The 25,134-nt window shown below is 32.8% G+C and overlaps 4 protein-coding genes and 1 long non-coding RNA gene across 7 annotated transcripts; 3 read left to right on the top strand and 2 right to left on the bottom strand.

The window, feature by feature from the left end:
• Positions 1–3,083: 3,083 nt before the first annotated feature.
• Positions 3,084–6,092, top strand: LOC145048542 (tropomyosin). 3 transcript variants are annotated; one of them, XM_078997070.1, is made up of 10 exons: positions 3,084–3,275; positions 3,382–3,468; positions 3,966–4,099; positions 4,396–4,454; positions 4,537–4,591; positions 4,677–4,727; positions 4,964–5,065; positions 5,225–5,272; positions 5,447–5,566; positions 5,824–6,089. In XM_078997070.1, exons 1-10 carry the CDS (start codon positions 3,227–3,229, stop codon positions 5,890–5,892), a joined length of 774 nt encoding a protein of 257 aa, XP_078853196.1. In that variant the 5' UTR covers positions 3,084–3,226; the 3' UTR covers positions 5,893–6,089. The 3 variants fall into 3 exon arrangements, with proteins under 3 accessions (XP_078853196.1, XP_078853205.1, XP_078853213.1); XM_078997079.1 differs by lacking the exon at positions 4,964–5,065 and having other exon boundaries at positions 5,824–6,092; XM_078997087.1 differs by lacking the exons at positions 3,084–3,275; positions 3,382–3,468 and having other exon boundaries at positions 3,970–4,238; positions 5,824–6,091.
• A 213-nt stretch (positions 6,093–6,305) lies between these two features.
• On the bottom strand, positions 6,306–7,579 carry LOC145048533 (spliceosome-associated protein 49-like). The gene is made up of 4 exons (XM_078997058.1): positions 7,435–7,579; positions 6,830–7,041; positions 6,602–6,731; positions 6,306–6,508 (listed from the first exon to the last, which is right to left on the bottom strand). The coding sequence occupies exons 1-4, from the start codon at positions 7,472–7,474 to the stop codon at positions 6,465–6,467; spliced, it is 426 nt and encodes a 141-aa protein (XP_078853184.1). The 5' UTR covers positions 7,475–7,579; the 3' UTR covers positions 6,306–6,464.
• Positions 7,580–8,044: 465 nt separating this feature from the next.
• On the bottom strand, positions 8,045–11,364 carry LOC145026641 (eukaryotic translation initiation factor SUI1 family protein). Its single transcript, XM_078976854.1, has 8 exons — positions 11,095–11,364; positions 10,455–10,566; positions 10,165–10,355; positions 9,993–10,087; positions 9,541–9,918; positions 9,349–9,457; positions 8,639–9,284; positions 8,045–8,433 (listed from the first exon to the last, which is right to left on the bottom strand). The coding sequence occupies exons 1-8, from the start codon at positions 11,227–11,229 to the stop codon at positions 8,309–8,311; spliced, it is 1,791 nt and encodes a 596-aa protein (XP_078832980.1). The 5' UTR covers positions 11,230–11,364; the 3' UTR covers positions 8,045–8,308.
• Positions 11,365–20,946: 9,582 nt separating this feature from the next.
• On the top strand, positions 20,947–22,127 carry LOC145026625 (uncharacterized). The gene has a single exon (XM_078976853.1). The coding sequence runs from the start codon at positions 21,069–21,071 to the stop codon at positions 21,891–21,893; it is 825 nt and encodes a 274-aa protein (XP_078832979.1). The 5' UTR covers positions 20,947–21,068; the 3' UTR covers positions 21,894–22,127.
• Positions 22,128–22,460: 333 nt separating this feature from the next.
• On the top strand, positions 22,461–24,496 carry LOC145048529 (uncharacterized). The gene is made up of 3 exons (XR_013682899.1): positions 22,461–22,549; positions 24,039–24,092; positions 24,284–24,496. It is a non-coding gene; the product is annotated as an uncharacterized LOC145048529 (long non-coding RNA).
• Positions 24,497–25,134: the final 638 nt, after the last annotated feature.

Below are 25,134 nucleotides of genomic sequence, written 5' to 3'. Positions count from 1 at the left end.
TCGTTCAAGGATGCTCAGAAGTTGGTATTGCTCAAGGATTACACCATGTTGTGCCATCATGATGGGTGTTGGTGTTGGATAAGGTGTCTAAGCCCATAACTATATCTGGTATGTACTTAACCCGACCCGACATGGTCCATTTGGGTTGCATGGCACCATGCATTGGATAAACTAAATGAGAGAAATAACACTTATGGTTTATTAATATATTATAAGTTCTAATATATTAATAATATTATTTAATTAGTTTGATCAAGAATTAATTTAGAATTAATTGAGTGATCAAAAGATAACTAATTAAATATATGGGTTGATTATGTAAATCATCCATAACTTATGTAGTGGGCTAAGACGCTCCATGGATTATCAAGTTGGATTCCACCCATAGGATGCTCCATGGACTTAATCCATGGATCATGAAAATGAAGATTCATGTAACATTAGTGTTTTACCTAATGCAATACACTATATAAACCATGTGACATCTCCCAAAGACGGCTATGCATGCATACTTGAGGGCTAGAGCCGATTTTTGAGTGTTATACTTTCTCTCCAAGTTTTCTCCACAACATTTGGTGTTGTGTGAAGCATTTGAGGCATCGCACTTGGGGTTCTAGGCTCACAAGGTTTTAAGGAATCAAAATCAACAACAAGGTATGTTATTCTATCTATCATTTAAGTTAAAATGTTCCCCATGTATGCTAGATAGGATCATGAACCTTGGAAATCACTTTTGCATGAATCTTAGACAAACATAGATCCAAGGTTTATTAGGGTTGCATGTACACTTAGGAAGTGTTAGAATGCTCTAAACCCATCAGTAGTGTTAGAATGCTCTAAACCCATCAGTTGGGCCATTAGTGTTCATGATGCACCACTTATACATCATCATGCTCCACTATGGCACAAGGTGATCCATCATGTGTGTTGCTTATGCTTATGGGTTATATGACATGGAAGAATGTTCCATAAGATGTTACATGGCAGATTGAGATTAGTTGACACCTTTCATGGGCTTATGGGCCAATAGGCTTGGTCCATTAGGGTTTTAGGTATGATCCCTCAAGTATAAATAAGGATGCATGCTAGATCATTTTGTATCTTGAATTATAAAGTGATAAGCGAAACTCTGTGTAATTGTACTTGTAACATCTGTTTGAGAGCTCTGAAATAAAAGAATACTCCCCTCTTGCTCGTGAAAGCAGGTCACCTTGATAGAACCACGTAAATATTGTGTCTTGTTTGCTTATAGTTTTTCTAGTTTTCCACTTTACTTACTAACAAAAAATATTATAATAAAAGGACTTATAAAATTTATGTATTAAATAAAAAAAATGACTTTGGTTGGATTGTTAATGAGAATGAAAATTTGGATTTAGTTGGGATGTATAGGTGGAAAAATAAAAATTAGTTTTTTTAATGAATATTTGGGTTGCGGTTTTGGTTGTGAGTGGAGATAATCTTAAGAGTATATATATGTATATATATATATATATATATATATATATATATATATATATATATATATATATATATATATATATATATATATATATTGGAAAAGTGAATATACCCTTATGGGTATATAAGCTTAGGTACCAAAACCTACCATAATACGTTGTTTTGTTTGATATGTTGATTATAATGTTCTTAAACTTCAACCCATAACTTGATTTACATTCTAGATTTTCAAATTTTCACTACTATCTTCCTCTTATATCACATATTTTTGTCGAACACTACTAGACTATATATATTATAGTTAAAAATAAATATTATGTAAAAAGAAGATAAATGTGAAATTTATAAAAATCTTCGAAGTAAATCATGTTAGAAGTTGAATTATATAAACATTGGACAATTGCAATGTATATATATGATACAAAACGACATAGTATAATAAGTTAGGGTATATAAGCTTATATACCCTTAAGGTATATTCACTTTTCCTTAGATATATATATTTATATATATATATATATATATATATATATATATATATATATATATATATATATATATATATATATATATATAAAAGCTTATATACCCTTAAGGGTATATTCACTTTTCCCTATATATATATATATATATATATATATATATATATATATATATATATATATATATATATATATATGATACAAAACGACATAGTATAATAAGTTAGGGTATATAAGCTTATATACCCTTAAGGTATATACATATATATATATATATATATATATATATATATATATATATATATATATATATATATATATATATATATATATATATATATATATATATATATATATAATCGAGAAAATTACATAAAAACATTAAGTTTACAGAAAATTTTGATTTTGACAATATGTTTTTTTTTCTTAATTGAAGCTAAGTTTAAATTTGTGTTGAAAGTTGAACAAATCGACTTGTTTGTTTTTATGTTTCTTACTTGCTGACTAGGCAAAAAACGATGTAACTTATATACATGATCCTAATTGGCAAACATTTGATTTAAAATGAACTTACAGAGATATGTATTCACTTTCCCTAATGTTTTCTTCTTTATTTCTCTGAGAGAATCACAATTTTGTGTAATGATTTTCCAAGATCATTCAGATGTTTCATCATCCCAAAATGATGTAAGCAAAACAAAAAGTGTTGTCCATATTAACAACTCCTAAAGAAATATTATTTGCATTGCTTACTCCACCATTAGATTATTAACGATTTGAACCACTTTTGGAAGTAATTGCATAAAATTGTAATGCTTTAAAAGAAGAAAAAAAAGGGGGGGAAAGTAAGAACATGAAACTTCTAAGTGGTTAATTGGTTAAAATTACAATAAAAACGTGAAGTAACTTAGTTAAGAAAAAATAAATATAATGTCAAATTCAAAAAGTATATATATATATATATATATATATATATATATATATATATATATATATATATATATATATATATATATATATATATATATATATATATATATATATATATATATATATATATATAAATGTTTTTATGCATTTTGCCATATATAATAGTATAATACTATCATTGTAATTTAAAATAAAATAAAATAAGATTGATCGGCTTCTTTAAATATTTTTCTTTTCCTTCTCCCTCCCTTTTTCTCAGATAGAACTGGAACTACTGAGGTAGATTAATTCATTGTGAATCGCATTACAGATTGATCTATTTTTGTTACGTGAGGTTGTTGAAGATTTGGAGGATGGAGGAGTACTTACAGTACATGAAAACTTTACGCTCACATATGAACGGTGAATCTCTCTATCCATTATTGAATTGTGAAATTGTTTGGTAGTTGGTATTTTATAAGTGATGAATTGATGATGTGTTTTATTTTATATGATGATGCGACTTAAGACGTGGAGGATCAAGCGGCGAAGATTTCTGTCGAAGAGCAAACGCAGATCACTACTATTCAGACTCTGAAGAACGAGGTTGATTTAGGTATCTAAGTTTCTGCTTTCCTTTGCAAATATATTCACAAGCATAAGCTCACCCTTTGCTGTAGATATAATTGTAGGTTTTTGATGCCTAATTATATAAATTTGGATCTGATCAATGTTAGTTTAACTCTAGCATCTTGTCGAGGATCGTAGTATTGTTCTATAATTGCTCATGGTGCGAGTTATTGAAATACTGAGATAGGAAAAACCCTAATACGATGTGCTTTTGCAACATTGCTTAATTAAACGAATATATGGTTTCTTTTTGGTCGTATTTTCAAATTTTGATAGCAGAGGATAAATCTCTTACCATGATTTTGTTATCATCCATCATAAACTCATTATTAGACAAGTCTAATGTGGTTATTAACTACCACATCTATTTTTTCCTTCCTACCAAATTATCACAAAACTTGTATTCCAACTCAAAATTTACATTTCTGAAACCAAAATGAGGATGTCATACATGCGCAACACTCAATTCTGTGAAACTTGCAGCTAAATCTGAAACAAAGCTACTAAAGGAGGATTCTGACCTAATGATGAAGGGAAAGGGACACATCTGCTCTCAGATTTTAGAAAGACGAAATAAAATTGCTTTGTTGGAAAATGATTCGTCCACACTTTCACAGGTAGGGTTTATTTGATTCATTTCTATTGAAATAATGAACGAATATAAAACAGAAAGTGCAGATTACTACTAAAGTTTAAGATGGGGGAAAACTTAGTTGATACTCTGACAAGATAATGGACATCCAAAAGTCTACTAAAGTAAGGCCTCATACTTTCAGAAGATATGTGAAAAGTCTTGAAGGATGATTTCAATTGGAGTGTAATTTATACAATAATCCAACAACATATCAAGTTAGTGATTAATAAGGTCTTAGTTACTGTCTTTCTTATGTTTTGATTCTACAAAAAAAAACAGACATTGGAGCTTATCCAACAGGAAAGATGCAACTTGTCAACCAAACTTGTTGAGAAACGGTAATTATAAATACATAATACTGAAAATGGATATAAATAATGGGCTTTATGTAGTACTGATTTTCTTTGCTTAATGTAACAGTGCATTCTATGGCATGACTGAAGAGGAGATCAACACCAAATTAAAAGAACAACAGGTTCTGTATCTTTTCTTTGCACTATGTATTTTTACTGTTGGTATAAAACAGTCAAGTAATAAATAAACTTTCTTGAATTGCATAGGACTGGTTGGATTCATACAAGTCTAGCTTAAAGATTGGAGACCATAATTTGGTAATTTCTGATCTATACGTGTTCCATGGTCAAATTGCAAGCAATAGCAACATATTTTACTCTTTGTCTTTCTACCTGTATAGGAGGCAATGTACTTTATGTTAAGACTTTTCACTATAGCAACAAACTTTATTTACTATCTAGTGATGGAAATGCCCCTATTAATGTTGAATTAACATGGTACAGATTAGTTAAATTCAAGTTAATATTTAATCCAAGTAGTTTTGTATGTTTAGGATGATGCATACAACGATACAATGACAAAGGTTGATGCTGCCAAAACTAAATTTGACAAGCTGACACATATGAGATCTGAACTTGCCTCAGAACATCACAAGGTTTACACAAAAATCTAACCTTTTCATGTTAACATAATTAAAATAAAATGTGTATAGCAAAAATTGTGAGGAATAGCAATGTATTCATATCCTTTTGATGTGAGTTAATAGTTAATCTCTCAAAGTGCTGGTTTGTTCACAAATCTTTTTGTTTTACAGGTGAAGGAATCATTGGAGAAACTGAAGGGTAGAATTGAAAATTTTAAGGTTAGTTTTCATAACATATCTTTTGGTTCTTTTCTGTCACCTTTGTTTTTGTCTTTGCTTACTATTAGGGGTAAAATATAAAGTACATTTTACAAGTATCAAGTCATATATATGAATATCTATTATGGTTAAATACATGTAAGTATAGTATGTTGCTATTTTGGTGAGTTGCAGCAAGAACTAAGGGATATGCCTAGTGAGACCCTGGAAGAGGAGCTTCAAGCTCTTATTTCTGACAAATCTGGAGAAACTCAGTATCATGAATCTATACAGAACCAAATCGACACTATTAAGGTAACATAACCTAAATATGATGTTGAATTATTAGATTCCTAACAAAGAAAGTCAAGGAAATGAGACTTTCACCATTAAGTCATTAGTTTTACTAATTTGCCCTCATCTACTTCTTTCTTCCATTTGTCCAGACAACATGTGGAATTGATTTATTTATTTTTACCAAAAAACAATGTGTTTGAGTCAAAACTCGAAAGAATCAGTTTTTTGTGCAAGTAAAAGAAACGATTGATTAAAATGATGTTTTGTTTGATCAGGGAATTTCACACATGGTTAAATGTGGTTGTGGAGAGGAGTACAAAGTAGAAGTGGTTATTTGTTTGTAATAGAAACATGTCACAACTCAACAAAAGGGTCTTTAGTCTTTACACAAAGTCCATTGTATGGAGCTTGAGTAAACTCACTAATCATTGGAATACCTATGAGTGCAAAAAACTCCTTATTACTATTAGATATGAATGCAATCAACTTCTTATTAGTGTTATATGTTGTAATATAAAATAATTTAGGATGTTACTAACATGTAAATATTTTTTGGATGACTTTCCACTTGTTAAATATGTTTTTGTAGCAAAATGTTTTTAATTCTACTTGTTTAAATATTGAAAAGTAAACTTAAAAAGAATTGAGGTCGAATTTACCACACTCCATGTTACTCAACAAAGAATTGCCAAGTGGTTGATCATATACATATTAAATGGGATATGTTTAGATTGATTTAACTAACTTTTTTTTTTGAAAAATAAAATGGACTTATCAATATCATTTTAGTTCTCAAATGGAAATCAAAACTTTATTTACATGGGAAAAAAAACCATGCATGAACACATTTCTAAATACAAGGTCATATAAGCAACTTTTTAAACTGTCAAAAAGATACTATTAACACCTTCGTGCTCTAGACTTCCACCTCCTTGTCTTTATTCAACCCCGAATCTTCATCTACATAAAAGAAAAAAAAACCCGTTTAGAAACACCAAATGGGAGGGAAAAAAATAAAAGTAGAAAGAAACCAAAGTGATAAAGATACTTTACCTTGTGTATATCGTGATATAGGGCTCATAGCAACATCTTCATGGAGGCTTGATTTAATAGTAGAAGTATATGTGAGCATGGACATGGATGGTACTTGCAAGTTGAGGGTGGCTTTGTCTTTTCCAGATATCTGTTCAACTTCATCTATCAATCATCATATGAATATGAAAAGAAAAATGTATGAAATTCACTCATTGAGTTTAAAGAGGAAAGTAATATATATGATACCCCAAATCTCAAGGTTTTATTGTAAAGGGTGACAAGGCCAGTGAAAAGCCTGACAGCATAATCAGCAATCTCCTCTGTTTCATATTCTGCAAACGCAAAGCCTTTTGGTTTATCAGTTTCTTTATCTCGAGGAATGTGTAAATCAACTACACGACCAGCTTGAATAAGTATATCGTATAAAACCCTATCGCTTACTCTCTCATCCAAATTACCTGTATAAAAAATAAAAATAAAAATAAAAACATCAGTTATAACTAAATAATAACGGACCAACAATCATCTTTCATCCAAAAGTATAAAAAAATTTTATAGAAAAAAGGGAACCAGATCATGTCATAGAAAAAGAATTCGAAAGCATACAACATAACGTTTAGCCAAACAAATGTGATCTACCTGTAAACTTGAAAACGCAAATCTCTGATTCTCAATCAGAATTTTACATCAGTCCAAAAATCAATCAACCAAAATTAATTGCAATACAAACAATTAGCGCTAACAATCCCGATTGTTGGGATTGGTATTTAGAATCCCACACAAAATGCAATCAAATGACTCGACTAATGGTCGAAATGTAGCAACTGTGTTAAGGTAGATTTGAAAGTTACCAATATAAACAGTGCAGCTATCCCTAGGATCTGATGACATGATCGACTAAAGTATTGCCGCTAGGAAACAGACGAGAAGGTGGTGAATATCAATATCGTACGATTTACGCTTTGTTTGGAATTGCGTTTTGAAACGACTTGATTTCTTATTTATCATGTCTTAATTTTCTCAATTATGAAACTCGTGTCTTCATAATCTTCTAATAAATATGTATAAAACTAAATATATTTTTCATTTATTCGCCCAGTCGTAAAATAAATGTATAAACAAATACCTGCACCAAAAATCAAACACATTATTTACACATTTGTTCAATCCCAAAAGAATTTGACGCTAGCAAATTTGCATTTTATAATTTATATGCCTTTTATTTTCTTTAATGTAATGTAGTTTTATTTTTCATATACAAGTATTTCAGATTTTGGGTCCATTTGTCACACTCACATATTCCATCCCTATACAATAACGTTTTTCATACGGGAAATATGAAAATATATGAATTAATACATTTGTAACATAAGGTGCAACCAAGACTATTTACACTTAGTTTATACATACCGTATTTTTATTATTTGACTTTAATTGACCACCCAAAATTGAAACAAGTCCTAACAACTAAGCTTCACAAATTATATATTCAGAAAACCAAATTCACTGCATAAATTTTTCGTGAACAACTTTAGGGGTCCACTCCACACTTCCACCTATTTGTCTTTATTCGATCTCACACTTTCATGTATATATATGTGGCAAACAATGAGTCGGTAACTTGTATATCACGCGATTATGAAAATTCATGTAAAATTTCATAAAATCCTAGACATTGTCAAAAACATAGTATGCAAAATAACATCTACATAATGAGCAAGATCTTCATTTCCTTGCTGTTTTATCCAAAACCTCAATATATTTCTTTGGGATCCCATATTGCTCAACCAGATATCTAGCAAGTACATCAATCACCCCACCTTGAACAAGAACTTCATACCCCTTCTTCCCTGGTTACAACAACAACAACAACAACAACAACAACAACAAGAAGTTAGAATGAGAAGGGCATTTACGTCTTTTGCACAGACAAAACAAAAGATCAAGAAAAAGTCCATGTCCCTCTCCCACCTTTTGGGTAGAAGACAAGAATCTCAGCCAAATGCAGTACAACCTGTTCTGTTTTGTCCTGTCGTATTACAACTTACAACGTACCTGGCATTTCGGTGACGGAAGTACTACAAGCAAACTTCTTCTGCAATTCCGATGCCAATGGCTCGGCATCAATCAAAAACGATTCCATTCCGGAGAGCTTCGTCACCTTCTTGTTTCCTTGTCTTCTTTCCGTCATTATCTGCATCGCCTTCAAACCACCTTTTCTCACAACCGATTCCTTTCCTCTCGTCACTTGGTGATGCGCTTGCATTCTGTTTATAAATGTCGGTGCCAAATCCTTCTTGTGTATTTCCGAAGGGTACGTCGATCCTTTCTTAATAGCCCCCTTAAACAACGCATCACATAAGATCGCATCCAAAACAACAATCGACTTATTCGTCGGTTTGACAAGGTTTTCCTTTTCCACGTAGGCGAACACCACTTCGCTTGCTTCCGATGCGGTGTACAGCTGGCGGGTGTCGGCCCCCACGGAGGTGAAAATCGGATTTACATGAACACTTGGTTTGTAAATCTCTATGACCTCCATTGTTGTGTTGAGATTGGTTTCGTTAATGGGATGATCAAAGGTTTGTTCGGTTTTCTCCACTTGTTGTTTTTCGGGTTTGAAAGAAGTGTAAACCGGATGCTTTCGGTTAATGGACAGAACCATGACTTCTTTTTTGTGTTTATCTTCTTTTGATGATATCTGCAAGTCAACAAAAGTCAACATAAGATGAGGAAAACAAAATCTTGAAAGTCATTAGGCTTACCAATCCTTCAGTAGACTTGGATTGTAACCATTTTGATAACTTTTTGTGTGAAGATTTCTTTATATCCAACACAGTTCCCGATGGCCTACAAGGTAACACATGATTCGCCCTACAACACAAATAAAAAGTGTCTTAAACCATTCAGACATGAAACTATGATATCTTACATAAACATATACATCAGATATTTACCACAATGTACTTCCAGCAATAGGAAGATCTTTATCCTTCATGGTAGTGTAAAAAGCTTGCAAAAGGCATTTGTCCAAAAGTGCATCTACATCCTCAACTGAAAGGGTATTTTGGTCTTCTGCTGCAGTGCCCTTATCACTTTCAACATTTTCTGTTACCTTTAGATTATCAAGATCAGTGATTACTTGTTGGGAGATATTTGTGTTTGAAGATGAATCATCCAGGTCATCAATGGTGGCATTGGCCACCTCTAATTCTTGGTTGTCTGCATTATTTTCATGATCACTTGTAGCATCAGTAGTTGAAAGAGAGGGATCCTCAAACACTACATCTTCCAGAAACCCAGCATTGGGCACGTATCGACCTTCAGCTGATTCCCTAAGGACATTTATGGAATTTCAATTTATCAGTAAGTTCAATGGATGAAAGTCTATTGCTTTTCTTGAATTTACCAAAGAGCATCTCGGTAGTGATGACTAATCTTTAAAGCCTTTCCACGAAGACCAGCTTTTAAAGCCTCAGAGCTGCTCATGCAGGTAGACCCAACCTATAAAAAAAGAAAAAAACAAATTACATATTTGAATATTTCTAGAAAGTTCCGGAAGAAATAGTGTGGAAGCTGACTGCAATTAGAGCTGGATTCCCAGGAACTTTAACTGCCCATGGCTGCCCGGCTAAAAACTCAGGAAGACCCTCTGAATCTATACTGATGCCCGGAAACATCAAATCTGCCCCTCCAATCACATATCTTGAAACCTCTCCTCCTTTCAGAATGAAAGAGGGTAGAAGATGAGGAACTTTCCATAATGCATATACTGCATTTCCAGATCAATAATGTTAGAGAATGGTAGTCTAGTGACCTAATTGAAGTTTATAGTCAATTATTTTTCAAAGAATTTGTTGTAGTTGAATACCTGTTGGAAATATGGTTGTGCCTCTGCTATCAACATCAAAGAAAATTGGCAATCCACCTTCCAAACTGTAAATAAGGACACGGTTTGGGTGCTTTGAGACTGTTACCTCTACCTACAATAAAACCATAACATATTTATATGCATCCATTAAGTTATGTGTCCATTTCCATTCCAATTATAATCATAATCAAGTGGCAAAATCATCAGTTTAAACATACATTCAAACGCCTCCGTATTCTTAAATGCAGGATGATCAAAATCAACATCACCAATGTGTTTGTGTTAACATTCTCATCTCAAATGTTTTATATTTTCCAGGTTGAAGCAAATGTCGCTTCGAAAAGATCAAATTACCTTGAATTAATAACATGTTGTTTCATGGTTGGCTATAATTAGGGCAACCCACTACTCAATAAGTAAAAGATGAATTGATTTGCTACATACATTAGAACCAAGAATAATATTATCAGAGTAAGAGAATCCAGATTAAAAAATTGAACCTACACCATTCACTAAAATAGCATGTTACAAAGACGAACTCGTAACCAATCAATTAGAAGAAGAAGCAAAAGGAGCCCCGTGTTGATTACTGTATCATAGGAATCGATTCAACAAAAATACGAAACGAAAGGAGACAAACCTTAGGGGGGATTAAAGTGTCGAGGTCGGAATCGGAAGCAGCCGGGAAGCGTTCTTTGATGGTTCGCTTCAACTTCTTACGATCTGCTCCCGATAATCGCTGCTGCGCTTTTGCCTCCACTGATTTCTTGAACATTTCTTCAAATCAAAACAGCTCTCGTCGATTGTATCTTTGGCTCACTGCGGGTATGCCGAGCTTACAAACGAAGAACGCAGGGCAGGAAAAAGGCGAAGCTTGTAGAATCGCTCTACCGCTTTGGAGGCGCTTTTCTTAATTTCCCCATGTTATCTATCCATTGTCATTATAAGTCCCTAGGTTCTTATTTTTTACAAATTGATAATTAATGGCTGCATTTGGTTGGCATGAAAGGAATGAAATTCGAAGGAAAATGATTCCAATTCCCTCGAATTCATGCGTTTGGTTGGACTTAAATGGAGAAAAACATTCCTAAATGAAATAAACTTCCACCATATGAAGAAAAGTGAATTCCTTTCAAAATTGGATGAAAAACATTCATTCTCATAAAGTAAAGTGACAGATTACAAAAATACTACTTGTACTTATCAGAAAACCCACCACTACTACCACCACCACCACTACCATCACCAACCACCACTATTATCACAATCATCGGCACCACCACCACCACCATTGTCGCTGCCACCGATCAACTACCGCCACCACCACCGTTGCTGCCACCACCCACCACCGCCAACACTACTACCACCATACACTGCCACCGCTACTGACCACCACCACCATCACCGCCACCAGCCACCACTACCGCTGCCATCACTCACCACCACCACTACCACTTTCATCATCACTACCAACATTGCCACCACCACCATCGCCACCACTAACACTACCAACGTCACCGCCACTGCACCCACCACCACCACTGCCACCACCACCACCACCAACGTCGCCACTACCACCACTCACGACTACTACCAATGCTACCACCACCACCTTCGTTATCACCACCGCCACCAGTCGTCACTACCATCACAAACATCATTACCATCGTCGTCATCGCCACTGCTACCATCGCCACCACAATCAATGCTACCGCCACCATCACCCTTCGTCGCCACCACTTTTTTCGACACCATCACCACCACCCATCAGTATTGTCATTCACCATTATTTTCGCCACCATCATCACCACCCATCAGTATTGCCTCCACCATCACTGTCACCCCCACCACTGCCACTGCCCCACCACCACTACTAACACCACTGAAATTTTATTGTTTTTATAATTTATCTAGTACATCTTTAAATATAAGTTAGAAAACACTATAAATATAAGCAAACCAGGTAAAAAGGGTAATTCTGTCATTTTATATGAATTCTAATTCCATTTCCCGCGAAGAAAACATAATCTGGAATTAATTCACATTCCATTTCCTTCCAACAAAACAACATATGGAATTGGATTCAAATTTCTGACAAATTCCTTTTCCAATTCCAATTCAAATTCCCTTAGCAACTTTTTGCGTTCCAAACAACACCTAAGGGAGTGGTGCCCAATATTTTGAAAACCAGTTTGAAGCGGCCGATCAAACCGATTGAATCAGACTCCGGGAAAAACGGTTTATGTATCATCAGGTTTACGTCAGTTTTTAGACCGACCAGAACCAGATGGCTTGACCAAAACCGAGTTTAATCATGGTCATAAAACCGGTAAAAAATGTATTAACTGATGTATTTAACTTGGATTTTACTTAGTCCGATAATACAAACTCATTTCAATACATATTGAACAGCGATAAGCCATTAGGTTATCTCGTTTAACCATCATATACGTAGATCTTCTTCCCATTCGAGTATTTAGACACCTCATTTTTACCATATCTCTCCTGCTTATTTGCAATTTTGCATGGTTTATCATGTCACATTTTTTTTTTAATTATATTTAACCATTTTAATGTAGATAAAAACTAAAAATTTCATTATTTTAAAATTACATTAAAAAATATTAGATTACAAACTAACAAACATAATACGAAAAATAACAAAGATAAACCTTGTATGTTATATTTTTTCTTTATTTCAGCTTACTCCTAAGCCAATTTAAGGTACTTGGTGAAGTTATTCATGTAATGGAATGTGGGTGGTGAAAAAATAGGTTAGCATATTTAAGGGTGAATATGGTGCGGTTTTTGATCGACCCACAAACCACAAATGTTGTTTTTTTTCCAACCATATGGTGCGGTTTTTTATGCGGTTATGATTTAGTTATTAACTGCATGAATTATGTTGCATTTTTTTTGAATGGTTTGGCTAAGTGGAAAAATCATTAGATTTTTTAACCAACCAAACCCAAAGGGTTACGAAAAAGCCACACAGTTTACAGAAAAAATCAGAACAATTAATCCCATTAACTATTATTTGTCAAATAAAAATATTTAAAACTTTGAACTAACAAATTAGCCGTTTTTTTGCCGATGAGTCAAAGAACGCAACTACTATAACTTTGTCATTGTTCAAGCACATATATGATCGGCACATTTCCTCTATCATTTTATATTAGATGTCTGTACGTGTAAAACAACATCGATAAATAGTTTTTTTAGCGAATAATTTCTTACGTGGAAGTGATTATTACATATTGTTATTAGTTATTATGTAATAAAAAATTACCACTTTTAAGTAAAATATTTATGTTTATACCTTATGTTTATATTATACCTTATGTTTATATTATTTGTTTATACTATAGATGTAAATTAATTAATATTGGTGTCTAGTTTAAGAAGTGTAAATAAATTTATATACATGAACTTTATATATTAAAATTTTCATTTTGCTCCAAATTGAAATTTTTAATTACTTTCATTAATTCAAAATTTTTCAAAAACTAAAGGGCTTAGAGGCTAAAAGGATGAGGCTAAATGATCCACAAAGATGCTTAAATACACCACAAACCCTAAAATTAGGGGTTCAATCGGACATAAGTATGCCCATCGTACATATGTGTACTCCTGCTCCTAAAATTACCATTTTGCCACTAGGGCTTCTTAGGGCTACATCCTTACAATCCAAGGACCAAAATGACATACTTTAAACTAGGAGATGAAGTTGAAATTACCTGAAAACCGAGGTGTTACAGTGTTTCTGAGGTACCTTGTGCTTAAAAATGGTAGCTTTATATGTTTAACTCAACCATGCAAGGGTTGATGACCATTTCATGAGGTTAAGTTGTTAAAATTAGGTTTTGGGATTATTAAGCCATGCATAAGCTTAAAGCTTCTGAATTTATGGATTAAGAAATTGTTTTGGAGTAGATATGAAGTTTAGGCGAAAGGGTCTTAAGGGATTAAGCCATCCATATAAGGATTGGTTCACAGACTAGTACGTCGGGCGTACTTCTATGTACACTGGACGTAATGGATTCGAACCCTGTATTCTGGTCGATGTGAGTACATAGAACGTACGACTTGGGTACACTCATCGTACTCCCAATTGCGGGTTTAAAAAGGTTGGACCATTTTGGGCTTCGGGTGCTTTTGGGTTTGGGCCACGGTTATTTGGGCCGATTAAAGGGAAAGGTAAAATGGCCTTTTACCTTAGGAGTCAGGTTTAATGACTTAGATTCCCTATTAAGGTTTATGACCTAATTATTAATTAGGGTATTATTTGATTGATTAGTATGGGGATTCTCCGATTCAGCAGCCCGAGCATCTATTTGTTTATCAGCGGGTTGAAGTGAGTTTGCCCAATATAGTATATGATACTAAGGTTTATATGTGTTTGTTGTCTTTGTGACTCTTTTTGTATGCATGCATGTTTGTTTTATATATGTGTGTGGGGTGAAATAGACTCGTATGATTGAAAAATACCAACCAATTTGAAATAGACTCGGGAGTGAAATAGACCAGGTACAACCTTGAGCTGACATGTGAGTTGAAATAGACTCGGGGTGAAATAGACCCGGTACTGCCTTGAACTAACGTATAAGTATGGTATGCGGTATTTTGAGGGAACTCACTAAACTTTGTGCTTTAGGTTTTCAGTTTATGTTTCAGGTACTTTCGGTTCAAAGGAGAAGAGCTCAGGATGATCGCATCGCACAGACCATGATTTTCCACCTTATTTGATCATGATGTATTTTTGGATGATTATTGGCATACTCTGATTTCCCTTATGATTTTATAAACATGTTTGGTTAATGTTATTATTAAAAAAACAAAAAAATGAATGAATTTTTTGGTCATAGATTTTTGGGATGTTATATACGGTTTGTGTGTTAGAATGTTTTCAGGTACTCCAATTCTAAAGGGAAGGACCCGACTTGACTGCACAACATCATCCCCCTGATGATTTTTCGTACTTATAACTACTATTTTACTCTGATGATTTTGATACATTGTATTGTGACTGACTTTGAGACATATGATGTATCGATTTGATGATTTTAAAAATGGAAAATTTTATGTTGGTTTAGGGTTGTTACAGGTGTGGATAAGAAATGATGTTAGATCAATGGAAACAATCGTTAACGGTTTGTAGAGTGAGCTTGGTGAGACGAAGTTGTGTAGATAGAACTTGTGGAGATGTTGCGAGGACGATGGTTTGCAGGTGTCAATGGTATTTTCTTTTTTGGTAGCTCTGTCGATAGTGGTTCGCTCAAGATGGTGAATGACAGATGGTCGAAATTTTAAGATAGTACTTCACCGTCGGAAAGTGTTGTGGTCTTAATGGTCCAAAATTCTGGTGAGGTTCCAAACTTCCATTCTTCAACTGGTTTTCCAGAGAAACCGGGGAAGAAGAAAGAGGGGTTGAAGAGAAGCAAGATGGACTCTTTGTGGTGATGGTAGGGCAACGAATTAGTGTTAGTGGGCCCTCTTAATTTTTTTATATTATTATAAATAATAAAAAAAGGCAACACAGTCATTTCAGGTATGTCAGGAACAAAGCGTGCAACATTCAAACTTATAAGGGACGGTTCGAGTTAATTTTTGAAAACAAAGACTTGTAATTTGACACTCGGACCATGAACAAATCGTGTAATTTACTCAAATTTTAATTATTTATTTGTTAATCTTTAATTCTTTTAACAAGTATTTTGACAAAACATAATAAAATTTTGAAATTGTGATACATTTATCCTCTAATATTTAGTTTTGTTTTCTAAATAACAAAAAAATTAATTATATTATTAACTATCGTCAATATAGATGTTTCTACCAACAATTGACACTCTTTAACTTTTAAAAATGATATTTTTCATCATCTATTTTACAAATGTTATTCCACTTATGCTCTTTGAACTTTATAAAACATCACTTTCATCCATCGACTTTCTAAACTTTTTGTGTTTTACTTCATCCATCAATAATTTTGTCAGTACTACTCATCTTTTATATTTATCTACCAACAAAAATACAATACTATTTAGTTTTTATCAATATAATCTTTAAATTCAAATACTAGTTATATATTAAATGGTTATGGAACCAACCTTTGAAATAACACCCAACAGATTCCAACAAAAAATGTTCCATTTTGTAAGACCTTAAAGTTTAATGGTTATTGTCAGCAATTGATGACCTGGGATCAGAATGATTGGGGAGAAAGAAGAAGTAGAATTTCTTTGAAACAAATGGTAAACTACGGTCTGATATGGGAACATCTTTTTCCCAATCCAAGACTCTTGACCTTATAATGTGATGGGACGTGGTTGGTCTAATAGTATATCAAAACTTTGATTTTAATTTTTGTATATATCATTAAAATATTCATCTTCGAAAAAAGTGACAATTAAAACTGATTTTTAAGTAAGGAAAATAAAATTGATCTTGAATAACACAACTGAAGAATCAAATTGGACCCAAAAAATATGAATTTCGGCCCCCTTAACGATTATGAATGTTTGAAAGACAACGAGTTTTGTTCGTTGATCTATTTCAGGTAGACTATGAGAATTTCAGTCCGTTCCGATACCGAAAGAAGTTGAGGCTAAATAACCGCTTAAAAAAATTGTGATGACATAATCGCTGATGTCTATTATCATGTATTCGGTGATTTAAAAAAAAGAAATACTGAATTACATTCATAATAATTTTATATTTAGCGATGACTCGCTCAACATTTAAAATTAAAGTATAACTAAATTAAACCTATCTTAAAGTGGTCAAGCTTTTGCAAGCCGTCACCAATGAATATGACGAAAAATATGTGTTTGTTGAAATCACAAAATTTGAATATTGTTGTTCTAATTAACAAGATAAAATATGCTATAATAATATAGCTCAATCTAGTTTTAGTTGTGTAATATATAAAATGTTCGGGGGTCGTAGAACATGTTCGTGGGACAATAAATTACTGTTGGCAATTATGAAACTTTTAAATATTAACATCATCCAACAATACAATTAAGATGCCAATTGATAAGTGCAATGATGATAACAACGACAACTATGACATGCGCAATTTGTTTGTATATGAGAATTTTGTTTCTATTTTAAGTTCATAATTTATACATATTTTACAAAAATCTATTTACATTGCATACGATCTAGTTCCAAAGCTAATTACGTCAAACTATAAGTCATATTGCATTATTATTGATTCGTTGTCTACTTGTTTTTGTCATGTCTTGAGTTAGAACAATATTATTATATCAATAAACTAGTTGTTTTCATTCTTAATTATTTTATTTTCAATGTTAGTTAATCGATTTTTCGTAATTAAAACAACTAAGACCTTGATGTTGATGCAAGGGGTGGCAAATCGTGCTATCGTTTCGTGTTTCTGTCTGACACGACACGATACCACAATGTTTTATGTATCACGAACACGACACGATACGATGTTGTGTTTTTTCTAACTAACACGAAAACGAATGAATTAAAAAAACGACAAACACGACACGACACGACAAATATAAGATTTACTAAAAAGTAATATATTTAATGAATATTTTATCAAATATAACACGAAAAACACGACAAAAACGGAAAACACGATAAAGAACTACTAAATCGTGTCAATTTTGTATCGAATTTTGAACACGAACACGACACGGCACGAGATCGTTTTTTATTGTTAACACGAACACGAATTCAAATTTTAGTTTCGTCCAAATTTCGTTTCGTTTTGTGTATTTTCGTCGTGTCGTATCATAAACTGCCATCCCTAGGTCCGACCCTTAAGGAGTGTAAGGTGTGTGGGCCCCAAAACAAAATTTGATAGCGTAGAAGTATCATCGGGTAAAGACAAAAAAATTAGTAAGTATTGTAATGACAAATCTTGGTCATTTAATTGTTTAAATAATTTTTTTTTGAACCGGTAAATCTAATCTACTCCTAAACTAACAACACCTATTCCACATATATCAACGACGAGACTTGAACCCTCGATCTCAAAGAAAGAAGGCATCACCAGATACCGTGGAGATTTCGTAAAAAATTTGACCCAAAACAAAATTTGGCAGTTTTGTAATTCTTTATGAATTTCGAAACTTTCCTAAAAGGGTAAAAAGATTTAGGGGCTATATAGGAATTGATAGAGAGAAAGCTGGACACATACACATACACCGCAAACATTGTATTTGTTTGTTATAATTTTGGTAGAGTACATGCAATATTTTCATAATATTGTTGAAAAGGAATTATGAAATGACGAAAGGATTTTATATTTTATTATATTTCAGTTTTATAAAAAAGACCATTGTTATGAACATAGTTATCTACACATATTATAGGTTAAATTGGTTATAAACTATTGGCATTAATATTATTATTTTAACGATTTTAGTAATCCGAAACATCTAATCAGTAGCTATAATTACAACAAGTTCAAACAATTTTTTAGTGAGTCATTACATCAATTGGATCAATTAATTAATAGGACCAACATTCTTACTTCCAATCTTAGATAAAAGCCAAAAATGTTCCTATATTCATTATTACTTCTTTTCACCGGGTTGTAAAAAATGTGTGTATTTCAGAATAACACAAATGATGATCATGAAGACCATCAAAATCATATTTTTATATTTTTAGGTTTAGATTGCTCTTTAAAAAAATGATTCTTTCTAATGTTTTGTTTATAACCATCGTGGCCAACGATAGGAAGTGTTGGGCCATACAGCTATCGTGGTCAAAATTTAAATAGCGGTCACATGCCGCTATTTGAGATCGCGATGGTATAGCGGTTTTTTTATATTACGTATATTTTATAATTTTATATTATATTTATATAGAATTTATATATTTGAGTATCAATACTATAATTCTACATAGAATTAATATCATCATACCTAAAAAGTCATATAAAAACATAACATAATATTCTATTATAGTAATATGAAAACTAGGTAGTGTCAAATAGAATTTAACCACATTGCATGTGTTCGATATTGTATCAGTAGGTCGTGGTTGATTTAAGGAGTTAAGTCCCAAGTCGTAGCCTCATAGGTGTGGGTCGATTTACAAAAAAACATTAATGGAGTCTGACCATAGCAGCTCAAGTCGTCATGAGTACAAAAAAAATGAGAAAGAGAGTTGTCGATAGACGTAATTGCTTTGAATGCTTTTAATTATTTTAGTTGTTTGGGCTTTTTAAAATGAAAGTATAGTAAGATCATTAAAACCACAAAGTGTGTCAGAACCTCGGCTCCATAGGAGGCAAAAAAAAGGCCTAAAATGTGCACGAAAATGGAAAAACGCTGATAGCGCTGCTATAGAGATTGTGGTTATTGCGGTAAATAGCGGTGAATAACGCCGCAAATAGCGGTACCGCGAATCGAAAACGTTAAACTGAAAATAGTGGTTCTTGACCACCGTGAAATGCTATAGAACTGTTATAGTGCGTAATTGATAGCTTAAGTGTTAGGTATGTGTCACTAACATGTCGTTAATCCATTGGAATCAGGTGACTTCTGTCATAGTTACAATTATTGTTAGTTGATTATTTGTAAATGAACAATTTTATTCTTTTTTTTTTAATCCTAATCACTAATATAACTAGTGATATTCTATTAGGTTTCGAATTTTATTCGTAATATTTTTAAATTTTGTTTATATATACAAAAAATATATATATTTAGGACCCATTTTCAATATTCGCATAATATTTAATCTTCAAAATCATTGGGCGACCCTGCTAATGCACTACTATTCAATAAAAAAATATCAAACAAAAAATAAGACTCAAATGAGTAACATTTAAATATTATCACTTGGACGATAAGTTCAAATACTATAAAAGGATAAACTATTGACCATATATAACTATTTGTCAAATATTCTAAAACATATGTTATTTTATATAGAGCAGGTAAAATAATTGACGGATGTATAGATTGACACGCACGTAAAATAAAAAATGAATCTGATATGCTTTTAACTCTAAACTTATTTTATATTATAATATAATAAGTAAATCGCATGTAGAAATGATGCATCTTTTTTTCGCAAAATATGATTTTGATTTTGATGTGGATATTTTAAAACCTACGATATACATATTTTTAGTTAGACAAGAGACCTGACAATCAAATAAGTTAACAGTGATTAAAGGCTCTCTTAGTTTTAGATGTAATTGTCTACCAATCACAAAAACCACTTTTGTAATTTACTCTTTCAATTTATATATTCTCCATATATATCCTCCATGTTTTTTTTACTTCAACAATCAATATCCTTTTTTTTTTTTTTTTTTCTTATTCTTATTATTTTTTTTTTCTCCAAGTGACCTACACGATTATATTAAGAAGGATTAAGGTTTACCACTTCCCCGGAAAGTCGTGCACTCATTTAGAAGCTTCCTCAAAGCACCTAAAATTCCAATTATGTCCTTTGACTATTCCGACATATCCATCAAATCCTTCTTATCAACTCTTCGCTTGACAAATTTAGACTTGTCTCAAAAGTCTAAAAAGCTACCATTAAACTCATCTCGAAACCTCAAGAAAAACACATGCACATAAACACCCAAATTTTGAAAACAAGAAAACATCCATGTCCTTCATCTGTGGTTCCTTCAAAGATCAGAAAGAAGAGGATTTCGAAGTTCTTTGGCCATACCCTCCCACACCTTTAAGAAAAACAAGAAGACACAGATTTTGTTGCAGAAGGAACAAAGAAAACAAGAACCCGTATTCAGATCGTGGCCTCGACAAATTTGAAGCTCTCTTGGCTGATCTTGATGACATGAAGCAGAAGATCTTCACCCAAAAGGGATCACAATACATCTCCTTTGTTCGGTTTGTGTACTCAAACTCCAACGATGTGAAGCCCATTATTGTGAGGTTAAGAGATCCAAAGAAACATAACAAAGATCATCATAAGGAAAATAACGTGAAAGACACCAAAACTTCGACACTTTTGAGAGCTACAACTTTGGATCATCATCAGACTTCAAAGCCTCCTGGAACTATCTCTAATGGTACGATCAAAGCCCAAGAAACAGAAGATGTGAAACCATCGATTGATCGATGTACGAAGATGATTAGGGTTGACCAATGGAAGTTGAATTTGAAAAGGAAGTTAGAGGAGTGGTGGATGCCTTCCTATAATTTACCTTTATTTTTTATTTTGGTCTTGGTTTTCTTAACATTTTTCGGAAGATCTTTGGCGATTATATGCACTTCGATTGCTTGGTACATGATTCCTACCATTGATGGAACACTCGAGAACACGACCATGAAGCAGAAGAAGATGATCAAGAATGGGCACTCAAGACAACCGAGTGAAAATAAAATGATTTCTTCTCCAAAAGCCTTTTTCAGTGGACCCATAAATCTTCAGCAAAAGCGTAAGATGCAGAAGCTCATGAGTTTTTGAAGAAATTAAATTGCGATATCTTTTATTTTTTGTTTTTGATTTCGAATTTCTTCCCTGTTATTTCGTTTTGATGAGGGATGTTGTCCCTCGTGTACATGTTAACTTTGCTGCCCGATTATGTTGCGTCTTGGACGCATTGAATCGGGTTTGTAGTTAAGTTCGATCTCTCGACAATTCTTGTAAATGTAAATTACCAAACATATGAGAAGAAAATGTCTTGTTTTCCGATTTCAACAGTGAAGAATAATTGTATAGCATTAATTTTAATTTTAATTTTTAATCCCAAATTGGGCAGCTTATTTTCAAAACGTTCCACCGGTAGTAATTAAAAATGCCGGCGGTTTTGAATGTAGAACACATTACACGAACACGAGAAATTAAATTGGCTGCTGTTTTTTTTTTTTTCCTACAAATATTCTATCTATTAAAATTATACTAATACTTACCCTTCCACCATTTCATCTAATTTTATTTAATATCCTTAATAAAATACCCTTGATAAAATAAGTAAAAAAGAAAAAGAAAAAAAGATCAATATAAGATGATTACGTGCACCATGTAATCTTGCGTATGCTCCATATCCCATTACTTATCCATTCCATCAGCGCGCCACCTTCAAGCCTCCAAATCTTAAGTCTAAAGACAACAACCATCAGGTAATTTCTCTTTTATTCCCGCTAGTAGTATCTGCTGCTTTATTGTTAATAAAATCGTTGGTGTATTGTTAGTAAAATCTTTGATCTAGGCTACAAATTCAGTTGAAGGGAATACAATTCTCAATCCTCAAGGCCAAAAAAATCATAAAGTTGGAATGATATTTTATTCGAAAAATGAACTTTACGATTACTTTAAAACATATGCAAACCAGATTTGATTTGGTATAGAGAAAACTAGTACAAGAACAAAAGATTCTAGTGCTACAACATACTATTACATGGACGTGACAGAGGAGGTGTATACGTACTTAAGACAAACAAACCATATCAAAAGTCTTCTAAAACAAATTGTAAAGCAAAAATTTGTGTAATCGCATATGGTGATGGAAGATGCACTATCTCTTATGTTTTTCTTGGACATAACTATGCTTTAAGTCTCAAAATAACTCGTTTCCGACGATCACATAAGAAAATTGATTCATATGCTATAAGAGAAGACTTGAGTTGAATCATTACGTTGGAATTCCATTAAACAAAAAATTTCATATGTTAATTGTTGAAGCGAAATGGTATGATAATTTGTTATTATGTGAGACAAATTTTAGATCTTACATTGCAAAAGTAAGACAACAAAGATTGAGCTTGGGGACGTTGAGGCACTTCGTACTTATTTTATATGTATGCAAAAAAGGAGTTCAAATTTTTCTACGTGATTGACATGTGTGATGAAGGTCATATGCGAAATGTCTTTTGGGCAGATGCAAGGTCTCAGATAGCTTACGAGTCATTTGGAGATATAATTTCATTTGATAACACATATTTGACTAAAAAATATAATACATCGTTTGCACATTTTGTTGAACTAAATCACCATGGAATGTCTATCTTATTTGGATGTGGTTTGTTTTCATAAGAGGATACAAAAACATATGTATGGTTATTTAAGTCGTGGTTAGAATGCATGAATGGACGGACACCAAAAACAATATTAACATATCAATGTCGATCAATGCAAGGAGTTGTGGCGCAAGTATTCCCCAAATCTCATCATGGTCTTTGATTTTGGGATATCATGAAAACTATTCTTGAAAAATTAAGTAGGTTTGGTCAATATAAAGTAATAAATAAGACTCTAAAAACCCTTGTATATGAGTCTACAAACACTAAAGAGCTTAGAGCTTTAAGATGAGTGGTGCAAGCTGGTTGAAAATTACACACTTGGAAAAAATGAGTGGTTATGTTCTTTATTTAACTATCGAAGGCGTTGGGTGTTGATATATGTAAAAGTAAACTTTTTGGAATCTACTATGTAAAGAAGTGAAAACAATAATTTTTTTGATGCGTATATAATTCTAAAACCTCATAATGATAATTTGTTGAACAATATGATAACACACTGGAAAGAAAGATTGAGAAAGAAACTAAAGCTGATTTTAAGTCGCTTAATTATTCATATACATTAGTAACTCGGTTTTATTTTGACACACAGTTTCACGAGGCGTATATGAATGCAATTTTAAGTTGATTCGAGATGAATTACGAGGTATGTTGTTTTTCAATTTTTCATTGGTCAAAGTGGATGGTGCACAATATGTATTTCATGTCACATATATTATGGAAGGGAAACATGGAGACTTTAAAAAACGATTTATTTATATCGTTAGTTATGATAAAAGTGCATGTGATATACAATGTTCTTGTCATTTGTTTTGAGTTTCGAGGAATTATTTGTAGGAATATAGTGAAGATATTGATTGTGATGGATATTAAAGAAATTCATCAACAATATATTTCATCTTGGTGGAGGAAAATATAAAGCATGGGCACTACTTAGTGATAAATTGTTATGAAGATTTGATGAGTGGTGAAAATGTTAAACACTCTGACCACCTGTGTTCCAATTTTTACGAGGTTGCACATATTGTTAATTCTCGCGAAAAGTATGAATACTTGCTAAGTTGTATAAATATGACAAAAGAAAAGTTAAATGATGATTTAATTTGGGGTTGTAGTACTTACGTAAATGTGGTAGTTGAAGATGTTCGTGTTTCTGACTCGATGATAAAATTGTTACCACCCTTACATGTATGTAGTAAATGTCGTCCACCATCCAAGAGAAATGAATCTAGAGCAGAACATGTTATGAAGAAGAAAATAAAGAAAAATGTAATATTTTATCTATTCAGATTTTTTAATTTTTATTTGTTTAATAAAGTTTATAGAAAAATGTAATATTTTATCTATTCAGATTTTTTCAACAGTCCATGCTTGACCCGACTCGTCGAGTGCACCCATGTGACTCGTCGATTCCACTCGTTTTCCTCAGAAGTCTCGTGAAGGTCGAGCTTAGCTCATCGAGTTGACCTCCAACTCACCGAGTTATCGCATGATCAAGCTCATTGGGACAAACCCTCACCGACTCGTCGACTCGGTGAGTCCATTCAAACTCATTCCTCATTCAGACGATTCAAAGCAGATCTACCACTACAAATACTAGATCTAGCATCTCAAGACTTAATTGTCACGTTAAGCACAATAACCCTCATATGGATGAATAAAGTTGGGACCTTTGGACTCTTGGGACC

This window comes from Lactuca saligna, chromosome 1, assembly GCF_052625555.1.
Source record: "Lactuca saligna cultivar CGN05327 chromosome 1, ASM5262555v1, whole genome shotgun sequence".
Lineage (NCBI taxonomy): Eukaryota > Viridiplantae > Streptophyta > Magnoliopsida > Asterales > Asteraceae > Lactuca > Lactuca saligna.
Note: the sequence above shows the minus strand (reverse complement) of the source record. Positions and strands in the feature narration are given on the sequence as shown.

Bases quoted from the DNA above. Each gene is read 5' to 3' on its own strand.
- LOC145048542 (XM_078997070.1), top strand. From the start codon at position 3,227: ATGGAGGAGTACTTACAGTACATGAAAACTTTACGCTCACATATGAAC. The intron at 4,592-4,676 runs GTTCTGTATCTT...TGAATTGCATAG, and splicing joins CCAAATTAAAAGAACAACAG to GACTGGTTGGATTCATACAA. The intron at 4,728-4,963 runs GTAATTTCTGAT...TTGTATGTTTAG, and splicing joins AGATTGGAGACCATAATTTG to GATGATGCATACAACGATAC.
- LOC145048533 (XM_078997058.1), bottom strand. From the start codon at position 7,474: ATGTCATCAGATCCTAGGGATAGCTGCACTGTTTATATTG. The intron at 7,042-7,434 runs GTAACTTTCAAA...TTTTTTATACAG, and splicing joins TAGCTGCACTGTTTATATTG to GTAATTTGGATGAGAGAGTA. The intron at 6,732-6,829 runs GTATCATATATA...GAAGTTGAACAG, and splicing joins ATAAAACCTTGAGATTTGGG to ATATCTGGAAAAGACAAAGC.
- LOC145026641 (XM_078976854.1), bottom strand. From the start codon at position 11,229: ATGTTCAAGAAATCAGTGGAGGCAAAAGCGCAGCAGCGATTATCGGGA. The intron at 10,567-11,094 runs GTTTGTCTCCTT...GTTTTATTGTAG, and splicing joins ACACTTTAATCCCCCCTAAG to GTAGAGGTAACAGTCTCAAA. The intron at 10,088-10,164 runs GTCAGCTTCCAC...CTTTTTTTATAG, and splicing joins GGAATCCAGCTCTAATTGCA to GTTGGGTCTACCTGCATGAG.
- LOC145026625 (XM_078976853.1), top strand. From the start codon at position 21,069: ATGTCCTTCATCTGTGGTTCCTTCAAAGATCAGAAAGAAGAGGATTTC.